This window comes from Coregonus lavaretus (assembly GCF_964263955.1).
Source record: "Coregonus lavaretus genome assembly, chromosome: 33".
NCBI classification, from domain to species: Eukaryota; Metazoa; Chordata; class Actinopteri; order Salmoniformes; family Salmonidae; genus Coregonus; species Coregonus lavaretus.
In genome coordinates, this window is record NC_140020.1 from 6454726 (window position 1) to 6472848 (window position 18123).

General features: G+C 47.1%; 1 protein-coding gene across 1 annotated transcript in view; it reads right to left on the minus strand.

Moving 5' to 3' along the window:
- Positions 1 to 12428: 12428 nt before the first annotated feature.
- Positions 12429 to 18123, minus strand: part of lpgat1 (lysophosphatidylglycerol acyltransferase 1) — an 89371-nt gene continuing 83676 nt past the window's right edge. Inside the window, exons 7-8 of the mRNA XM_084151477.1 lie at positions 13411 to 13517; positions 12429 to 13031 (exon numbers count right to left, since the gene is read on the minus strand). Of these exons, the coding sequence (XP_084007603.1) occupies positions 12880 to 13031; positions 13411 to 13517 (259 nt within the window). The 3' untranslated portion in view covers positions 12429 to 12879. The remainder of the gene's footprint in view (positions 13032 to 13410; positions 13518 to 18123) is intronic.

Below are 18123 nucleotides of genomic sequence, written 5' to 3' on the forward strand. Positions count from 1 at the left end.
GGTGTTTTTACATATGGCTAATTGACTTTATAATCATTTTCTGCTGCTTAGCGTGTCATTGTGAGAACACTGGGCAGCCAGGCAGAGTTCTCTGTCTGTCCCACAGTCCCAGAGCAATAATGAATATGATTGTCAGTCTGCATCATAAATCACTGCCAGGGTAGCAGTGTGTTAGATATTGATATAGCAGTTGACCTCACATAGCGAGTGCCACATTTTGTGACCAACTGTTGATTTAGTGTCTTCATTGACAGGGAGGTTGTTTTCCGTTTGTACTAAGGTTGAGTGTGCCAGCTAGGCTAGATGATAGGCAGCAATTAAATCTGCAGAGCGTGTTGATTACTGTGAGGTACGTTAAAACTCGATACAGAGACCTCATATTCCAATATCAATAGCCCTTTACCTGGGTCGTATTCATTAATGCACACCATCGCAAAAAATTTTACAACAAAAAACGAGTGTTTCTCATTGGACACGTCCAGGTATTCCCTCCGTTTCAGTTCGCTTTCTTCTGTTTAGTGCCTAATGAACACGACCCTGAACTTGTCAGTGTGAAATGATCTCGTCGTTGTCATCAAATCACCAAGCATCTTCCCTGTTGTGATGCACACTGTGAAAGACGGGCCCACGTTGGCAGGCTAGTGTCGTAGTAAATATAATTTGTCGTAGTAAATATAAAATGTTATAGATTGGTCTGACTAAAATGTTGTGCAAGACCAATTTGTGTTAGGAGCCTGTTTTTAATAAATTGTGTTTTAGGTCAGAGAACAAAGGACAGAGGAGAACACCATATCTTCTCACCAGATGACCTAGTCTTGCAGGAATGCGATAACAGGACAACACCCCCTCTCCGGCCATAAACCACCAGATACTCCCCACCACTTTCTCTTGACACACACCAATATTTCATTTGCACGCACACTCATTCTCAACTCCCCTGTCTACTGGTCGGGTGCCAAGGGCAGAGGACTCTGCCGTGCACCAATGGGGCTTCTACTCTGGACAGAGCAGAACCGCCTCCTACGCCTCGGGAACCAATCAAGGGACTAGAAGAAGGACCCCTTCCTTTATGTTACATTGTATAAAGTAATGCTGTAAACTCTGTTTAAACATCCTTCTCAGCTGACACTAATAGAGTGCTATATGATTAGGTCCATGCATGTTAATTAGCAGGATCCCATGCATGTTAACTAACAGTACAAGATATCTCTGTGTTTAATAAACTGCCTTTTGCTTAAACAAATTCCTCTCTGTCTAGCGTCGTTGGTTTGTACTCCCTCTCCTAATTATGTGTTCACCAACAAATTGGTAGCAGAGGATGGTTTCTAATTCGATCTAAAGAGTTGGTGCGAGAGGAAAAGGCAAATCATCGATCTAAAAACAGACGGAAGAGTGACCTGTAATCCAGGAGACATCAACTATTCATCTTACCTCAGGAACCTGATCAGAGAGCTCTCCAAAAAAAAAAAGGTATGCAGAGCCTGTTAAAACGAAATCTTGCATATTGTATTATAGACCAATACCAAATTTTGATCAGAAGTACTGAGCGTGAGTATGAATACTTGTTAAATAATTTCCATCCTAATGAATTAAGGCATAAGTGAGATATCTGGTACTGTGATTTATACTGTAAAATTTCCTACAAGATCTAGTTGTTCTATAAGTTTTCACATTTAAAAGGTCCTATTTTTAGATAGGTTGTGTGGGGTTTTCACATTTAAAAGGTCCTATTTTTAGATAGGTTGTGTGGGGTTTTCACATTTAAAAGGTCCTATTTTTAGATAGGTTGTGTGGGGTTTTCACATTTAAAAGGTCCTATTTTTAGATAGGTTGTGTGGGGTTTTCACATTTAAAAGGTCCTATTTTTAGATAGGTTGTGTGGGGTTTTCACATTTAAAAGGTCCTATTTTAGATAGGTTGTGTGGAAGTGTGTAGTCACACGTATAAGTTTTCACATTTAAAAGGTCCTATTTTAGATAGGTTGTGTGGTAGGTGTGTTTTGACGTATGAGTGGATAAGATTTGACCCATCATTAGGTGGGGGAGAATCACCGAAATTGACCAGAGGTACTAAATTCCCGGGGATGCCAGTTATCTCTGTGATTTCACACTTAAAACGTTCCATATAAATGGTTGTGTGAAAGGTACAATTAAGCTGAGACTAAGTCCTTCCTAGTGATCGAGTTGTCTAAAAAAAAAAAAAAATCCTTTGATAGGGATCCAGTTGCTTCTGTGACTTCACATAAGTGTAAGGTTGTGTGAAGGGTGGCAGTTGAACTGAGACTATGTTTTAGGACGCTCTGGTAACCTAATTTTTTTAAGGTATTGAATTCTAATTGGCAGTTTTGTTTTGCTGTGTTTATATTTTAACGTGTCTGTGTTATATCTTAAACGTGTAATGGATGATGGGAAGTTATAGTGAGACTTATGAAACTGAATACCAAACTGTGGAATTGAGTGAATTTGACTTAGGCTTTCAGGAACCAGGGATTGGGGGGACTGATATTGGATCTGTGCATATTCTTGAACAAGAACTGAGACAATTGAAGCGTGTTGTGTGCTGTGGAGGAATTACTGCATTGGTATATGTGACTGGAATTCTAATTTTTTATGATAATAATTGCATTACAAATTATATAAATCAGCCTCTTTATATACGAGGGTGTCGTACATGAGATAAGTCTGTATTGATACCGATAATACATCCTTGGAAATAAAACACCAGGGACGGGATAAGTGTATAAAGATAGTAAAGCAAAATGGCAGGGCCAAACCCAACCATACCCAAATTTAATGAATACCTAGAACAACGAATGACAGAGAGAGCAGAGGGAGAGTTGAGAGTAGGGACATGGGAAATAGAGGAGAGTAGGAGGGTGCAACCTAAAAAATCTGACACAATGTGTGTGAAAGGGTCTCCTACAGTCGCCCCAGACACCAGCACCACTCCTGGCCCCACCTCACTATACAGCCTAAAAGGCACCATGACTTTTGGCCCACAACCACAACCATGGCATCAGCAAGGCACTCCACCAGGTCCTCCTAGAAGAGGGAACTACCTGTGCTACCATTGTGGAAGAACTGGACATTTCAAGCGTGATTGTTGGGATCTGCAGAAATCTAACCATCAACCCCCAGGGAGGGGAAGAGGCAGAGGTACACCACAATGGAGAGGTAGAGGAAGGGGAGGACCCCCACAACAACCATAAACCCACCTGTCTGAACTCCAGGTGCCCGAAGGCGTGATCCTCATCCAATACTACTACCACCGACATCACAGACTGAACTCAACCAAGGCGATATAGCACAGTTACAGAGCTCAGCAGGACCCTATGAACACTCAGTCTGGGCCCAGGAGGGGGCGGCAGAGGACAGGACGAACTCTGGAGGTGCCATGATGGAAGACTAGTTGAACCAGCTAGACTCTGCCCAGTCCCACACATCTGGTGGCACCCTCACATGACAGAAACTGTAGACAGGTTTTCAAAATGGGTAGAGGCAATTCCTACAGAAACTACAGAATAAGAGGATGCTAGGTCAGTTATTAAGTGGCTACAAACTAAGTTAATACCCAGATATGGTATACCAAGGCAGATAAGATCTGACAACCACACGTTTTAGCAACAAAACATCTGAGAGAGGTGGAGGAAAGATTCGGAGTCGTGCACAGATTCGGTTCAGTTTATCATCCTCAGTCCCAGGGACTCGTGGAACGCGCCAACCTAGCCAAGGGAGGGAGGTCATATGCCCGCCCTTGATGTACAACAGATAGAAATGACTGATTATGTGATGAAATTGACGGAGCTTTCTGCAGCACTCTCTTCTCAGGTGCGGAAGGTCCAGGAGAGGGAGCTGACAGGAAGTACGCTGCCACTGAAGGTAAAGGTGGGAGACTGGGTGAGGGTAAAAGTCCACAAGAGAAAGTGGCTGGAACCCAGGTGGACTGGACCGTACGAAGTGAAGGAGGTTACTTCACACTCAGTCCAGGTCAGAGGTAAATCAGGCGCACCCTGGCACCATCTAACACATTGCACACCAGCCCCCACTCCTTCTAGAACACTGACAGAAGTCAGAGCTGATTTGAGCAGCCAAAACCAATTTGACACCAAAATGAAGGTTCCCTTATGGGAAAAAGAACCTCGACCAGGTAGAAGGAGAAATCTTTGCCATCGCACCCACTCTAAACGAACAAGCTCAAATCTACCCCTTTCAGGGGAAGATGAAATAGAATTTGAACAACAGAATTGTTGTATTAACTCACTAGAGGGGGACTAACATTGTTTAATTAACTGGCCATATAATTAGTATGCTAGAGGGGGATGGTTAAATTTTTTACAATTGCATTATGCGTTATCATGTGTTGTTTTCTTTTCTGCATTATTGTTTTTCTTTTAAGACTGATTCAACTATGCTTAATGCCAACATAATTAATGGATCACGTCTAGTAGACGTGAAGAGGGGGATTTGTCGTAGTAAATATAATTTGTCGTAGTAAATATAAAATGTTATAGATTGGTCTGACTAAAATGTTGTGCAAGACCAATTTGTGTTAGGAGCCTGTTTTTAATAAATTGTGTTTTAGGTCAGAGAACAAAGGACAGAGGAGAACACCATATCTTCTCACCAGATGACCTAGTTTTGCAGGAATGCGATAACAGGACAACACCCCCTCTCCGGCCATAAACCACCAGATACTCCCCACCACTTTCTCTTGACACACACCAATATTTCATTTGCACGCACACTCATTCTCAACTCCCCTGTCTACTGGTCGGGTGCCAAGGGCAGAGGACTCTGCCGTGCACCAATGGGGCTTCTACTCTGGACAGAGCAGAACCGCCTCCTACGCCTCGGGAACCAATCAAGGGACTAGAAGAAGGACCCCTTCCTTTATGTTACATTGTATAAAGTAATGCTGTAAACTCTGTTTAAACATCCTTCTCAGCTGACACTAATAGAGTGCTATATGATTAGGTCCATGCATGTTAATTAGCAGGATCCCATGCATGTTAACTAACAGTACAAGATATCTCTGTGTTTAATAAACTGCCTTTTGCTTAAACAAATTCCTCTCTGTCTAGCGTCGTTGGTTTGTACTCCCTCTCCTAATTATGTGTTCACCAACACTAGTTTGCGACAACAATATCTAATTCCAATTATGCCTGTGCACGTTCTAGTCCCAAAAAGGTCATTGCCACTAGGGCTGTTTCCATGGCGCCCTCTCAAGCACACAGGGGAGGCTATCGGGAATCAAGATCCAGCAAACACGGTATCAATCCTCAGCAGCGGAGTCATGTAATTAACAAGGCCCCCTGCATAGTCCCCCTAGGAGCTAGGAGGGAGAGACACAGTGGACACCGTCTTGCATGGCACCATATCACAACAGGGGTGTCAGTCAGTTTCCTTGTCTCTATCCTTTGGTCTTTTTGTGTACCGTGTGTATCTGCATGTGTATTTCAATGTTTACATTTACATTTTAGTCATTTAGCAGACGCTCTTATCCAGAGCGACTTACAGTTAGTGAATACATATATATATTTTTTTATAATGGCCCCCCGTGGGAAATGAACCCACAACCCTGGCGTTGCAAACACCATGCTCTATCAACTGAGCTACATCCCTGCCGGCCATTCCCTCCCCTACCCTGGACGACGCTGGGCCAATTGTGCGCCGCCCATGAGTCTCCCGGTCGCGGCCGGCTGCGACAGAGCCTGGATTCGAACCAGGATCTCTAGTGGCACAGTTAGCACTGCGATGCAGTGCCTTAGACCACTGCGCCACTCAGGAGACAGTTGAAGTCGGAAGTTTACATACACCTTAGCCAAATACATTTAAACTCCGTTTTTCACAATTCCTGACATTTAATCCTAGTAAAAATTCCCTGTCTTAGGTCAGTTAGGATCACCACTTTATTTTAAGAATGTGAAATGTCAGAATAATAGTAGAGAGAAAGATTTATTTCAGCTTTTATTTATTTCATCACATTCCCAGTGGGTCAGAAGTTTACATACACTCAATTAGTATTTGGTTGCATTGCCTTTAAATTGTTTAACATTGTTTAACTTGGGTCAAACGTTTCAGGTAGCCTTCCACAAGCTTTCACAACAAGTTGGGTGAATTCTGGCCCATTCCTCCTGACAGAGCTGGTGTAACTGAGTCAGATTTGTAGGCCTCCTTGCTCGCACATGCTTTTTCAGTTCTGCCCACAAATGTTCTATAGGATTGAGGTCAGGGCTTTGTGATGGCCACTCCAATACCTTGACTTTGTTGTCCTTAAGCCATTTTGCCACAACTTTGGAAGTCTGCTTGGGGTCATTGTCCATTTGGAAGACCCATTTGCGACCATGCTTTAACTTCCTGACTGATGTCTTGAGATGTTGCTGCAATATATCCACATCATTTTCCTTCCTCATGATGCCATCTATTTTGTGAAGTGCACCAGTCCCTCCTGCAACAAAGCACCCACAGCATGATGCTGCCACCCCCATGCTTCACGGTTGGGATGGTGTTCTTCGGCTTGCAAGCAACCCCCTTTTTCCTCCAAACATAACAATGGTCATTATGGCCAAACAGTTCTATTTTTGTTTCATCAGACCAGAGGACATTTCTCCAAAATGTACGATCTTTGTCCCCATGTGCAGTTGCAAACCGTAGTCTGGCTTTTTTATGGCGGTTTTGGAGCAGTGGCTTCTTCCTTGCTGAGTGGCCTCAGGTTATGTCGATATATGACTCATTTTTACTGTGAATATAGATACTTTTGTACCGGTTTCCTCCAGCATCTTCACAAGGTCCTTTGCTGTTGTTCTGTGATTGATTTGCACTTTTCGCACCAAAGTACGTTAATCTCTAGGAGACAGAATGCGTCTCCTTCCTGAGCGGTATGACGGCTGCGTGGTCCCATGGTGTTTATACTTGCGTACTATTGTTTGTACAGATGAACGTGGTACCTTCAGGCCTTTGGAAATTGCTACAAAGGATTAACCAGACTTGTGGAGGTCTACAATTGTTTTTCTGAGGTCTTGGCTGATTTCTTTTGATTTTCCCATGATGTCAAGCAAAGAGGCACTGAGTTTGAAGGTAGGCCTTGAAATACATCCACAGGTACACCTCCAATTGACTCAAATGATGTCAATTAGCCTATCAGAAGCTTCTAAAGCCATAACATCATTTTCTGGAATTTTCCAAGCTGTTTAAAGGCACAGTCAACTTAGTGTATGTAAACTTCTGACCCACTGGAATTGTGATAGAGTGAATTATAAGTGAAATAATCTGTCTGTAAACAATTGTTGGAAAAATTACTGGTGTCATGCACAAAGTAGATGTCCTAACTGACTTGCCAAAACTATAGTTTGTTAACAAGAAATGTTTGGAGTGGTTGAAAAACGAGTTTTAATGACTCCAACCTAAGTGTATGTAAACTTCCGACTTCAACTGTATGTTTGTGTACTGTGTATGTGTGTGTTTATGTATCTGCATGTGTGTGTGTGTGTGTGTGTACCGGACATTCCCCTATCCGAGGAGTTGGTGGGTCTCTGGTGTCACCGGGCGTGGAAGGTGGTGGACTAGCGGCGGTTGGCGGAGCTGGCGGCTGCAGCCATGTTGCTGTACTGTGACATTTATCTGCCTGCTCCCCCTCAGACATCTCATGGCTATTTCTGTCCCCCTCGCAGGTCACCCTGGCCTTCCCCCGCCACAGCGGCAAGTTTTAGTGTTTGCTGACTCAAAGGGAGCAGCCACGAACCACAACATTCATCAACCAGACCAGAGCAGCCGAGCATGAAGACATGGTGCCCTGTGGAGCTATGCTTGTGATAGATTTAGTATAACTGTCACTGCAGGCATTCTGGGAGCGACACTCTAGCCTAGCTTACCTGCGGCTGGGCATGGTGCAGTCTGTGTGCAGTCAAGAACATACCGGTACATGTGTTTGTTTCTACACTGATGTGTTCACATTAGCTCCTGGGTGAAGTTTCCCTCAAGGTACAGATCTAGGATAAGCTTCCTCTCCCCTAATCCTAACCTTAACCATTAGTGGGGGAAATGCAAAACTGAACCAAGATCAGCATCTAGGTCAGGGTTGGGCAACTTTGATGGGGTGGGGGCCACAAAAAAACACATTATTCATCATGAGGGGCCACAGTGGCTCGTGGGTCTGCGTACCCACATCAAATATATACTGTGTGTATATATATATATATATATAATTATTTTTTTTATTGGTTGGGGCCGGCTGCCAGTTGCCCATCCCTGGTCTAGGGGCAACTTCATCATACACCTTTCACATCACATGTGTAAAACAGAAAATAACTAGGCCTTCAGAGAAGAATATGTATGGGATTGTTGTAAATGTAGATTATTAGTATTAACTCTGCAGTCTCTGGCCTACACTGCAGCTCTGACACGTGAAGAAAGAAGATCCCTGGTCTGACTCTGGTCCTCCCTCTCAGCCGTTTGGTATGGAGATGGTGTGAATCCCAGATTAGTCGTTTTGCAGGTCAGCAGGGTCCTTATAGTCTCTCCTGTGCATCTTTAATCCCATTTTCCAGCTCACTTCCCAGTGCCTAGGCCCTGGCTCCCCATTGGCTGCCTGCAGCCATGTGGCTCTCGCAGAGACCCGGCCCCCCGCCTCCTCCCTTCCCCCAGCACTCCAGCTGCTATGGCGATGACATGCCAGGCTGCCCTTGCTCTAGTTCCCCGCTTATCATCCTATACATGATGTAACATTTTACTACATCTGCCAGTCAGAAGGCTTAGTTTAACAAGTGGCCACAAGGCCTCTCATTAATGACCTCGCCCCATAGTGCTTTATGCCTACCTGGCAACACATACACGCAACAATCTTAGTAATTCAGTCCTGTGCCAAATGATAGGCCAAGAAGGATAAAGAGAAGCCTGCAGTGACAGATACTCTGTGTAGATAGAGCAAGTGTCTGTTCAGAAGGGTACAAAAAGTGACATTTTCAGATATAAATGCATTTTGTAGAACAGGCATGATATTCTGTAATGCAGAATTGGACATAAAAATGTAATTAATAAAGCTGACTGACACTATCTGCAATGTTCTATAACGTGAATACACACCAGGAAGAAACATGGTGGCGGCATTCACTCACTTCCTCTAACATGGGCTGTGTTCCATATGGCACAGTGTAGCAAAACGTTTTGGAACGGGAAATGAAAATCTATGAACGAGTTTCGTTAGTGCCTCCCCGGTTTGAAGGGTTTTCTTCCTACTGAACACAACCCGTTTCACAGCTGAAAGAGGATCTGTAATGTAAACCGTTGGCTCTCTGTTGCCAAATGACAGACGCCACGGTTAAACAAAGAGCATAGACCAAAAGCGAGGACAGGCTTTAGTTACCTGGAGACCACCCTGCGGCAACGGCATCGCAATCAGTGCCTATGTCAATAGAAAATGAAGAAGGAAGCATGATGCAATCAGAGCACCATAAATCACTATTTCTTGTGCTGGTTTTAGGTGTGGTAGACAGGGATTTGCTTACCCATACCACTCCAAGACATCGATAAAAAAATAATACATTGTGAAGGAGTTTGATTGACAAATGTTATGCTCCTGTTGTGTTATTTTTCATTCTTACCTCACCTTGAGACATGGCTGAGCTGCAATAGTTTTTCTTCAAATTAAGGAGTGGGCCACTCAGCAAGGAAGAAAAATGTTCAATCAGGTCTCAATAGCTCACAAGTATATCACACATTCTATGACAGTGACATAGTGCAATTCACCCCCTACATTCTCAGTATATTAGTGAGATAATGGCTCTTATTAAAATGTCTTTTTTATTTTTAAACATAAAACTCTAACCGAAGTTAATGTGTCATCTGAAATGGAAGGGGTGTCTGACACCTCAATAACCAACATTTGTGTAGTACATCAAACACTGAGTACATGAGGCAGAGGAAAAAATCAGACAAGCTTTCAGGATCTTTATGACCATCAGTTTTATTCCAGCACAAGTTCTTTGTGTTGTAAAATGGCTGTGTAGCTAGGAAGAAAGGGAGGAGTACAAAATGGAAAATTACAGTTTCTAGTATCGTTTGTTAAAATTCCTAATGTTGTCATTTTTTTCTTTCCTAAAATCATATCTAGGAAATAAATATGATTTTTCCCTGCCTTTCTTTGGAGACAGTAAAAAAGAAAGAAAAGATGAAGCTTCAATTTCTGTCACTCTCTCACATTGAAAGGCAATCTCACTCACGGGACCGGCACAAAGATGGCCGCTAAAAATGTACGGCCCAAATGGACTCCTTATCTCCCGAAGCAGCCAGCCTTCTGCCTTTCATACACAGCCTGTTACTGAACAGTATTATCCACAGTTTAAGAGGTAAGTCATGACTAAAATGCATTCCGTTTGCATTCCTTAGACATCATGATTTTAGCTGTTCATCTAAAGTGTAAATACTTCTTAGGTGTGTTTTTTAAATTATTATTTTTTAGATAAAAAAACCATGGTCTTAATAAAACAACTTTTGGGAGAGAATTGCTGCATCATTGCTGGGCTGTGTCTGAATTCCCCTCCAATGTGAAGAGTGATTTCTTCCTGGATGGCCTAGTTTCAAATCAAAAACGTGATGCCCTACCACTAGACAGACACCTTCTTGGTACCCCAATAAGATCTAAAAGGTCTAGATAGAGATCAGTAAATTGGCAGTATCTCCACCAAGCCTTTTAATAAGCTAGGTGGGAGATTTGCCATACTGCATACATCAATAAAGTCCTTTGTACATCTTCAAGTGGGAATCAGCCTGTGCCTAGGGGGAGGGGCTACGGATTGGTTCGAACCAATGTCCCCGTCCCCTTGTTACTTCCACCAATCCTAGGCCCTGGCCCAACCACTTCAGAGCTGTGATTATGTCAAGAAAGGTAGAAAGGAAAGGATGCGTTTCTGAAGTATTCCAACAGGGCCATATGTGTATCAATGAGCAGTGTGACAGTGCAGGAGATGAGAGCCTGGCCGAGCTCTCTGGTTTCATGAAGCACACATGAATAACATCCAGGTCAGAGGTCAAACCAAAGGTCAAGGAACAGGGAAGTAACACAGAAGTGACTGGTCTTAAAAGCCTTGATTTTTCATCATCTTTTTTTCCCTTCTTTAAACATTTATGATATTTCAAAACTAAAAACAAATCAGAAATAGTACGGACCAAGAGAGAGATAACGTCAGTTGCAGTCCCTCACAACATTGAATTTCTTCCTCAGCTTCGTTATGTACAAGATTAAACATACCCATGACGTAAGGACAACAGTTCAAGTCATTTAAATATGAAATAAAATCTGATCACTAACAGTGATTTGCCGCTGAAACTCCGATATCGCAGAGCAGCGCGACATCAATTATTTATATATATATAAATAAAGGGGGGGCAACCGCACACACTCACTTAGGCAGGTTATGCTGTAAATTTACAGTAATGACACCTATGAGTGTGTAAGCCAAAATCTCAAATTTAGTATACCGAGCATTAGGGTAGCCCAGTCTATAAAAAGTATATTTTTCTTATGTCATTCCCCACCCCATGACACTAAGCATATGGCTTAAATATTTGTAAAACTACAGAATGAGTCCAATGGGGGTAAATTCAGCTTTGTCCTCCTTTTTCAGTTTGGCTCGCTGAGACGTTCCTATATAGGCAGAGATCCACTCTGCTCTGTGTAGCTGCACCATAGCTCTGTGTGTGTGTGTACAAGTGAGGGAAGGAGGTGGAGAGAGGTGTCGAGGGAGTGTTAGGGGACTTCTTTTTCAGGGAGGATCGGATCAGAGTGCTGTCCCAATGTGCCATCAGTGTTCCGTCATCAGCATTTGGGCACTGTTCCTGGGTCATCCCCCCCCCCCCCGTTCCGGAACCAGCTACCTCCAACCACACGTTGTGGAAACAGTCCTAACCAGAGCCTGACATCGTCGCCAGAGTCCCTTTAGGCCCAGATGGAGGGCCGCTAGTGTAAACAAGAAGATTCCCCTTCAGTCAGCTCAGAATACTGTCTAAAACAGACAGAGTAAAGTCTCCAAGACTTCAACGTAGATAGACAGCAACAACAACAACAACAACAAATGCAATGGCCGTTGTTAAGGAGAGGGGCAAATAAAAAGAAACAAACAACAGCTACCATTCAGGAATATTTCCTGGAGTAGGAGAGGGGGGGGGGGGGGGGTAGTAGGGATCCTTTTAGTGCAATGAAGGCCAGAGGAGAGGGGTCGACGTGGTAGTCTCTGATGGGGTACATACAACAGCCCCCCCCCCCCCCCCCCTCTCTGTAGGGTGGGCCAACCGCAGAATCAGCAGGCCTGGAGAGAGGTCCAACGGGGGGTAGGGGAGGGGGTTGGTTCACCCAAGGGTGGGGGTGGGTACGAGGGCAGACACGACGCACACTACCACACACTGTAAAACTACACCTAAAGACCAGGAAGAGAGTCCACTTGAAAACACCCTCAGTTTTAGTCCTGAGCCTCATTCTTGATTTGAGAGTAAAACTGGCCATGTGACTTTAATAATTGAAGTGTGTGAGGACGTGTGTAAACATAAAAAATGTGTGCGGGAGTGTGTGTGAGAAATGAGAGACCAACTAGATTGGGGCGTTTATATCCAAGAAGTAAGTGTGTGTAAATGATTAATGTTCAGAAGTATGGGCTTCAGTCAATCGTGTATGTCCGTCCTTGTCTGTGTGTGTAGGTATTCATGTATCCAAGGGGGAAAATAGCCTCCAACATAGTCATTTTTTATCAGTCCCTCACGCTTTTTGCAAAATGTACATTCATCCATCATAGGAGGAGGGATGGTGCCGGGGAGGGCGAGCCATCCACTGATCCAGAAGCAGTGCCAATAGGGTCTGGTCCACTTTTAAACTCCATCCACTTCAGCGCACTCAGAACAAACAGCAGTAGAAGTACTGGAGGACGGTGTACCACAGGTAGCCCGAGGCGAAGGCCAGGGATTGGATGACGCAGAGCTGCACGGGGTCGAGGGTCATCGCCCGGGATACGGCCTCCTTCTGGCCTTTCGGTGGAGGGAAGGCTCCTGTTGGGGGGGGGGACACAGGAAGGAATACGGTCAGCGACATTGTGATCACACCTCAACGTGGACAGTCACTCCTCTATGAAGAGAGAATAGTGCTAGAGAGAGAGAGGGCAGAAATAGAGAGGGAGAAACAGAGAGAAAGGACGAGAGGCCAGAGAGAGAGAGAGGGCAGAAATATATAGAGAGAGGGCAGAAATATATAGAGAGAGGGCAGAAATATATAGAGAGAGGCCAGAGAGAGAGAGAGGGCAGAAATAGAGAGAGAGAGGGCAGAAATATATAGAGAGAGGGCAGAAATAGAGAGAGAGAGAAGGAATAGAGAGAGAGAGAGAGAGAGAGAGAGAGAGAGAGTGAGAGAAAGAAAGCAGTGAATACTGACCTGTTTCGTAGAAGTGAGCCAGTAGATCCTCCTTCTCCACAAACCTCTGGTACAGCCAATCTGTCAGGGGCTTGGTCTCCACCGGAACCTCCTTTATGGGGTATACCCTGGGAGAGGAGGAGGGAATTATTACATTTAATTACATTGATTTAATATGTTCCTATATGTTTGCTTTGGCAATGTATGGGGTTACCCTTTCCATGCCCGTCTTTTGAATTGGAGAAATAGAGTGAAAAGGAGAGAGAGAGAGAGAGAGAGAGAGAGAGAGAGAGAGAGAGAGAGAGAGAGAGAGAGAGAGAGAGAGAGAGAGAGAGAGAGAGAGAGAGAGAACAGCATTATTGAAGTTTCTTCTCAACGAAGGCTGGCTGCATTGATCTGTCTCAGAGGCAGCGGTCTGAGGGTGTCTCAGTCTATCCCAGAGAAGTGTATCACAGCAGTGTGTGTCTGTGTGCACGTGTGTAAGCAGTACAAGCCTCAGCTCTTTCAGGAGACTTCATTAACAGACAGGCTAATCATGGTGACAGGAAATCCATCCCTGCCCTGCCTTGCCCCCGACTCTACAGAGATACAGACACAAACAGCAGTCCCAGCAAACAGAGAAATACTGCAAGGCAATAGGCTACCTCGCCTAGCTGGTTCCAGATCTTGTTTGTGCAGTCTTGCCAACTTGGCAAGTCAGCACAAACGTATCTGCGACCAGGCTAAACCTCACCTGCCCATATGAGAGAAACCACAAACTCGGTCACTTTATCAGGGCTAAAAACTGCTGGCTGCTGGTCAGTGCCGTGCCGTTTTTTTGCGTTAGTCAGCTCCATTGTCACAGGCCCTGTGCAGAAACAGCCTGTACCACCAAGGCACTTCTGAGAGGATTGGATAGGTAGAAACAACATGGTAGTAGCTCCACCCAGCTTTCTGATAGGCTAGTTGTAATTCTGCCATAGTGCTTATACCATTCCAATCCTTTGAGATCCAAGGCTACAGTCTTGCTGAACAAGAGATGGCAGAAAGTAAACCAACTGCCTTCCAGGCTTCCCTTAACTACATCATGCTTTCAGATAAAAAAAAGTAAGATTCTCCCACTCATCTCCCACGACATGAATCCTTGAATATAACAGCTACACAACCCATCTACCACAATAGTACCAATAGTACGGCGGCAGGTAGCCTAGTGGTTAGAGCATTGGGCCAGTAACCGAAAGGTTGCTAGTTCGAATACCCAAGCCAACAAGGTGAAAAATCTATTGATGTGTCCTTTAGCAAGGCACTTAACCCTATTTTGCTCCAGCGGCGCTGTCCTGCTATGGCTGACCCTGTAAAACAACACATTTCACTGCACCTATCCGGTATATGTGTATTTTTTGTAACTTTGACTGTACAGAATAGGACTATGACATTGTGAATCAGTAATAGGGAGGCTTGAAAGGGTCAATGTAGCTCTGGTCAAGGTCATTAGTGCATATTCCACCACTACTCCACTAATGGAGGAATGCGCACTAACACCCTGGACCACAGCTAGGGTCAATGATACTATGTGGGGTTCCCGTCTTGGCCAGCAGGTGGCCCCCACCCCCACCCCCAGCAGGTGGCCCCCACCCCCAGCAGGTGGACCCCACCCCCACCCCCAGCAGGTGGCCCCCAACCCCACCCCCAGCAGGTGGACCCCACCCCCACCCCCAGCAGGTGGACCCCAACCATACCCCCAGCAGGTGGACCCCACCCCCAGCAGGTGAACCCCACCCCCAGCAGGTGGCCCCCACCCCCACCCCCAGCAGGTGGACCCCAACCATACCCCCAGCAGGTGGAAAGGGAAGCTAGCTGGCTTAGGCCACTTAATGGGCGGTTTGGGCTTCAGTAAATAGGGGTCACTGCCCTGAGCTTTCCTCTGGCTAAAATATCCATCCAGGTTAATCAGGGGACAGGGGGCCAGAGTGGAGGAGGATCCAGGTTAATCAGGGGCCAGGGGCCAGAGTGGAGGAGGATCCAGGTTAATCAGGGGACAGGGGGCCAGAGTGGAGGAGGATCCAGGTTAATCAGGGGACAGGGGGCCAGAGTGGAGGAGGATCCAGGTTAATCAGGGGCCAGGGGCCAGAGTGGAGGAGGATCCAGGTTAATCAGGGGACAGGGGGCCAGAGTGGAGGAGGATCCAGGTTAATCAGGGGACAGGGGGCCAGAGTGGAGGAGGATCCAGGTTAATCAGGAGACAGGGGCCAGAGTGGAGGAAGATCCAGGTTAATCAGGGGACAGGGGGCCAGAGTGGAGGAGGATCCAGGTTAATCAGGAGACAGGGGGCCAGAGTGGAGGAGGATCCAGGTTAATCAGGGGCCAGGGGCCAGAGTGGAGGAGGATCCAGGTTAATCAGGAGACAGGGGGCCAGAGTGGAGGAGGATCCAGGTTAATCAGGAGACAGGGGGCCAGAGTGGAGGAGGATCCAGGTTAATCAGGGGACAGGGGGCCAGAGTGGAGGAGGATCCAGGTTAATCAGGAGACAGGGGGCCAGAGTGGAGGAGGATCCAGGTTAATCAGGAGACAGGGGGCCAGAGTGGAGGAGGATCCAGGTTAATCAGGAGACAGGGGGCCAGAGTGGAGGAGGATCCAGGTTAATCAGGAGACAGGGGGCCAGAGAGGAGGAGGATCCAGGTTAATCAGGGGCCAGGGGCCAGAGTGGAGGAGGATCCAGGTTAATCAGGGGACAGGGGGCCAGAGTGGAGGAGGATCCAGGTTAATCAGGGGCCAGAGTGGAGGAGGATCCAGGTTAATCAGGGGACAGGAGTGGAGGAGGATCCAGGTTAATCAGGGGACAGGGGGCCAGAGTGGAGGAGGATCCAGGTTAATCAGGAGACAGGGGGCCAGAGTGGAGGAGGATCCAGGTTAATCAGGGGACAGGGGGCCAGAGTGGAGGAGGATCCAGGTTAATCAGGAGACAGGGGGCCAGAGTGGAGGAGGATCCAGGTTAATCAGGAGACAGGGGGCCAGAGTGGAGGAGGATCCAGGTTAATCAGGAGACAGGGGGCCAGAGTGGAGGAGGATCCAGGTTAATCAGGGGACAGGGGGCCAGAGTGGAGGAGGATCCAGGTTAATCAGGGGACAGGGGGCCAGAGTGGAGGAGGATCCAGGTTAATCAGGAGACAGGGGCCAGAGTGGAGGAAGATCCAGGTTAATCAGGGGACAGGGGGCCAGAGTGGAGGAGGATCCAGGTTAATCAGGAGACAGGGGGCCAGAGTGGAGGAGGATCCAGGTTAATCAGGGGCCAGGGGCCAGAGTGGAGGAGGATCCAGGTTAATCAGGAGACAGGGGGCCAGAGTGGAGGAGGATCCAGGTTAATCAGGAGACAGGGGGCCAGAGTGGAGGAGGATCCAGGTTAATCAGGGGACAGGGGGCCAGAGTGGAGGAGGATCCAGGTTAATCAGGAGACAGGGGGCCAGAGTGGAGGAGGATCCAGGTTAATCAGGAGACAGGGGGCCAGAGTGGAGGAGGATCCAGGTTAATCAGGAGACAGGGGGCCAGAGTGGAGGAGGATCCAGGTTAATCAGGAGACAGGGGGCCAGAGTGGAGGAGGATCCAGGTTAATCAGGGGCCAGGGGCCAGAGTGGAGGAGGATCCAGGTTAATCAGGGGACAGGGGGCCAGAGTGGAGGAGGATCCAGGTTAATCAGGGGCCAGGGGCCAGAGTGGAGGAGGATCCAGGTTAATCAGGGGACAGGGGGCCAGAGTGGAGGAGGATCCAGGTTAATCAGGGGACAGGGGGCCAGAGTGGAGGAGGATCCAGGTTAATCAGGAGACAGGGGGCCAGAGTGGAGGAGGATCCAGGTTAATCAGGGGACAGGGGGCCAGAGTGGAGGAGGATCCAGGTTAATCAGGAGACAGGGGGCCAGAGTGGAGGAGGATCCAGGTTAATCAGGAGACAGGGGGCCAGAGTGGAGGAGGATCCAGGTTAATCAGGAGACAGGGGGCCAGAGTGGAGGAGGATCCAGGTTAATCAGGAGACAGGGGGCCAGAGTGGAGGAGGATCCAGGTTAATCAGGGGCCAGGGGCCAGAGTGGAGGAGGATCCAGGTTAATCAGGGGACAGGGGGCCAGAGTGGAGGAGGATCCAGGTTAATCAGGGGCCAGGGGCCAGAGTGGAGGAGGATCCAGGTTAATCAGGGGACAGGGGGCCAGAGTGGAGGAGGATCCAGGTTAATCAGGGGACAGGGGGCCAGAGTGGAGGAGGATCCAGGTTAATCAGGAGACAGGGGGCCAGAGTGGAGGAGGATCCAGGTTAATCAGGAGACAGGGGGCCAGAGTGGAGGAGGATCCAGGTTAATCAGGAGACAGGGGGCCAGAGTGGAGGAGGATCCAGGTTAATCAGGGGACAGGGGGCCAGAGTGGAGGAGGATCCAGGTTAATCAGGAGACAGGGGGCCAGAGTGGAGGAGGATCCAGGTTAATCAGGAGACAGGGGGCCAGAGTGGAGGAGGATCCAGGTTAATCAGGGGCCAGGGGCCAGAGTGGAGGAGGATCCAGGTTAATCAGGGGACAGGGGGCCAGAGTGGAGGAGGATCCAGGTTAATCAGGGGCCAGGGGGCCAGAGTGGAGGAGGATCCAGGTTAATCAGGGGACAGGGGGCCAGAGTGGAGGAGGATCCAGGTTAATCAGGAGACAGGGGCCAGAGTGGAGGAAGATCCAGGTTAATCAGGGGACAGGGGGCCAGAGTGGAGGAGGATCCAGGTTAATCAG